The 1,650-nt window shown below is 46.4% G+C and overlaps 1 protein-coding gene across 1 annotated transcript; it reads right to left on the reverse strand.

Annotated features, from left to right (window-relative positions):
* Nucleotides 1–234: 234 nt before the first annotated feature.
* Nucleotides 235–855, reverse strand: LOC130886867 (prefoldin subunit 6-like). The gene is made up of 2 exons (XM_057789078.1): nt 822–855; nt 235–693 (listed from the first exon to the last, which is right to left on the reverse strand). Exon 2 carries the CDS (start codon nt 616–618, stop codon nt 235–237), a length of 384 nt encoding a protein of 127 aa, XP_057645061.1. The 5' UTR covers nt 619–693; nt 822–855.
* Nucleotides 856–1,650: the final 795 nt, after the last annotated feature.

The raw sequence follows: 1,650 nt of genomic DNA on the forward strand, positions 1-1,650 counted from the left end.
ATTTACAATGATACATAATGGAAAAAATTCTTTTATTAAGATAACATTTTTTTAAAAAAAAAATCTAAAATAAGGGGAAGCATTTTAAATAAGTCGCATGGATCTGGTAAAATAGCCAACACATCCAAATTCTTTTTTTTTTTTTTTTTTTGCTTTTGTTTACATTTTATTGGCTATTCTAGTGGGGACCCTGGAGCTGCCTCACCCCTCCCTCCCCTCCCCCTTCCATGGGGGTCAGTCCTTCCCAGGAGCCTTTGCTGCCTGGGCTCGCTGGAACTCCTGTTGCAGCTGAGCAAGGGTTTCCCTCTGTTGCTCTGACTGCCGCTCAAGGTCCCGAAGCTGCGATTCGTAGCGCTTAATTTCCGCTGTGATGTAGTCTAGCCTCTTCCCCACCGTGGCCCGAGCCTCCCCTAGCTCCTGTTTGACAAGCACGGGTCCCAGCAGCTTAAAGACCACGTTGGATCCATCCAGCAAGGCCAGTTCCTCCTTCACGATATTATTTTCTGTTAGCTGGGCCTCAAGCTTCTGCCTCCCTGACATGGATTTACTTAAGTCCTTCTGCAGCTGCTGGTATTTCTCCACTTCTCCCTGCAGCTTCTTTTGGATCAGCTCAGCCATGATGAAGATGAAAGCCTAGGGCGGGGGTCGCTGGCTCTCAAGCGATGGAAGGCACCTGGGCTCCGCTTTCTGGCCCTGCGGAGGGACAGCACTTTCTGTTGGCAGCTCTCTGAGGCACCGCAGCCTTTCCTCATCCAGAGCAGCCACTCCCTAGGAACTGGAGAGCGAAAGCAGACCCCGAATCCTCCAAGCCAAACCCTAACCTCTTCACGTTAGACCCACTGTCTTAATAAACCCACATCCAAATTCTTAATCATGCCTTCGGTTCCCAAAGCCTCATCTGGTCATGCTTCACCCATGAAAGCATACTTGCTGTTGGCAGAAAAGTTATCTTAATTTCTACAATTCATGGACCTTTTATTTGCCAGGTGCAGTGTGACGTGTGACGTAAAATGACTTTTGTAACTGCTTTTTCTGGACTTGCTCATGGTGTGACGAGAGCAGCAGACAAGGGGACAACTGACGGTAAAGTCATTCAAGGAAAGAACGCACAAACACTAAGGACATCATTGAATAAATGGGACCTCCTGAGACTGAGAAGCTTCTGTAAAGCAAAGGACACTGTCACTAAGACAGAAAGGCAACCCACTGACTGGGAGAAGATCTTCACCAACCCCGCAACTGACAAAGGTCTGATATCCAAAATATACAAAGAACTCAAGAAATTAGACCGTAAAAGGTTAATCAATCCAATTATAAAATGGGGCACTGAGCTGAACAGAGACTTTTCAACAGAAGAAGTTCAAATGGCCAAAAGTCACTTAAGATCATGCTCAACTTCCTTAGCAATCAGGGAAATGCAAATCAAGACAACATTAAGATACCATCTTACACCGGTCAGAATGGCTAAAATCAAAAACACCAATGATAGCCTCTGCTGGAGAGGTTGTGGAGAAAGGGGCACTCTCATCCATTGCTGGTGGGAATGCAAACTTGTGCAACCACTTTGGAAAGCAGTGTGGCGGTTTCTCAGGAAAGTCGGGTTCAACCTACCTCTTGACCCAGCAATACCACTATTGGGAATATACCCAA

Source organism: Chionomys nivalis, chromosome 14 (assembly GCF_950005125.1).
Source record: "Chionomys nivalis chromosome 14, mChiNiv1.1, whole genome shotgun sequence".
Classification (NCBI taxonomy): domain Eukaryota; kingdom Metazoa; phylum Chordata; class Mammalia; order Rodentia; family Cricetidae; genus Chionomys; species Chionomys nivalis.

What these genes read in the sequence shown, in the direction of transcription:
- LOC130886867 (XM_057789078.1), bottom strand. Translation starts at nt 618, where the DNA reads ATGGCTGAGCTGATCCAAAAGAAGCTGCAGGGAGAAGTGGAGAAATAC.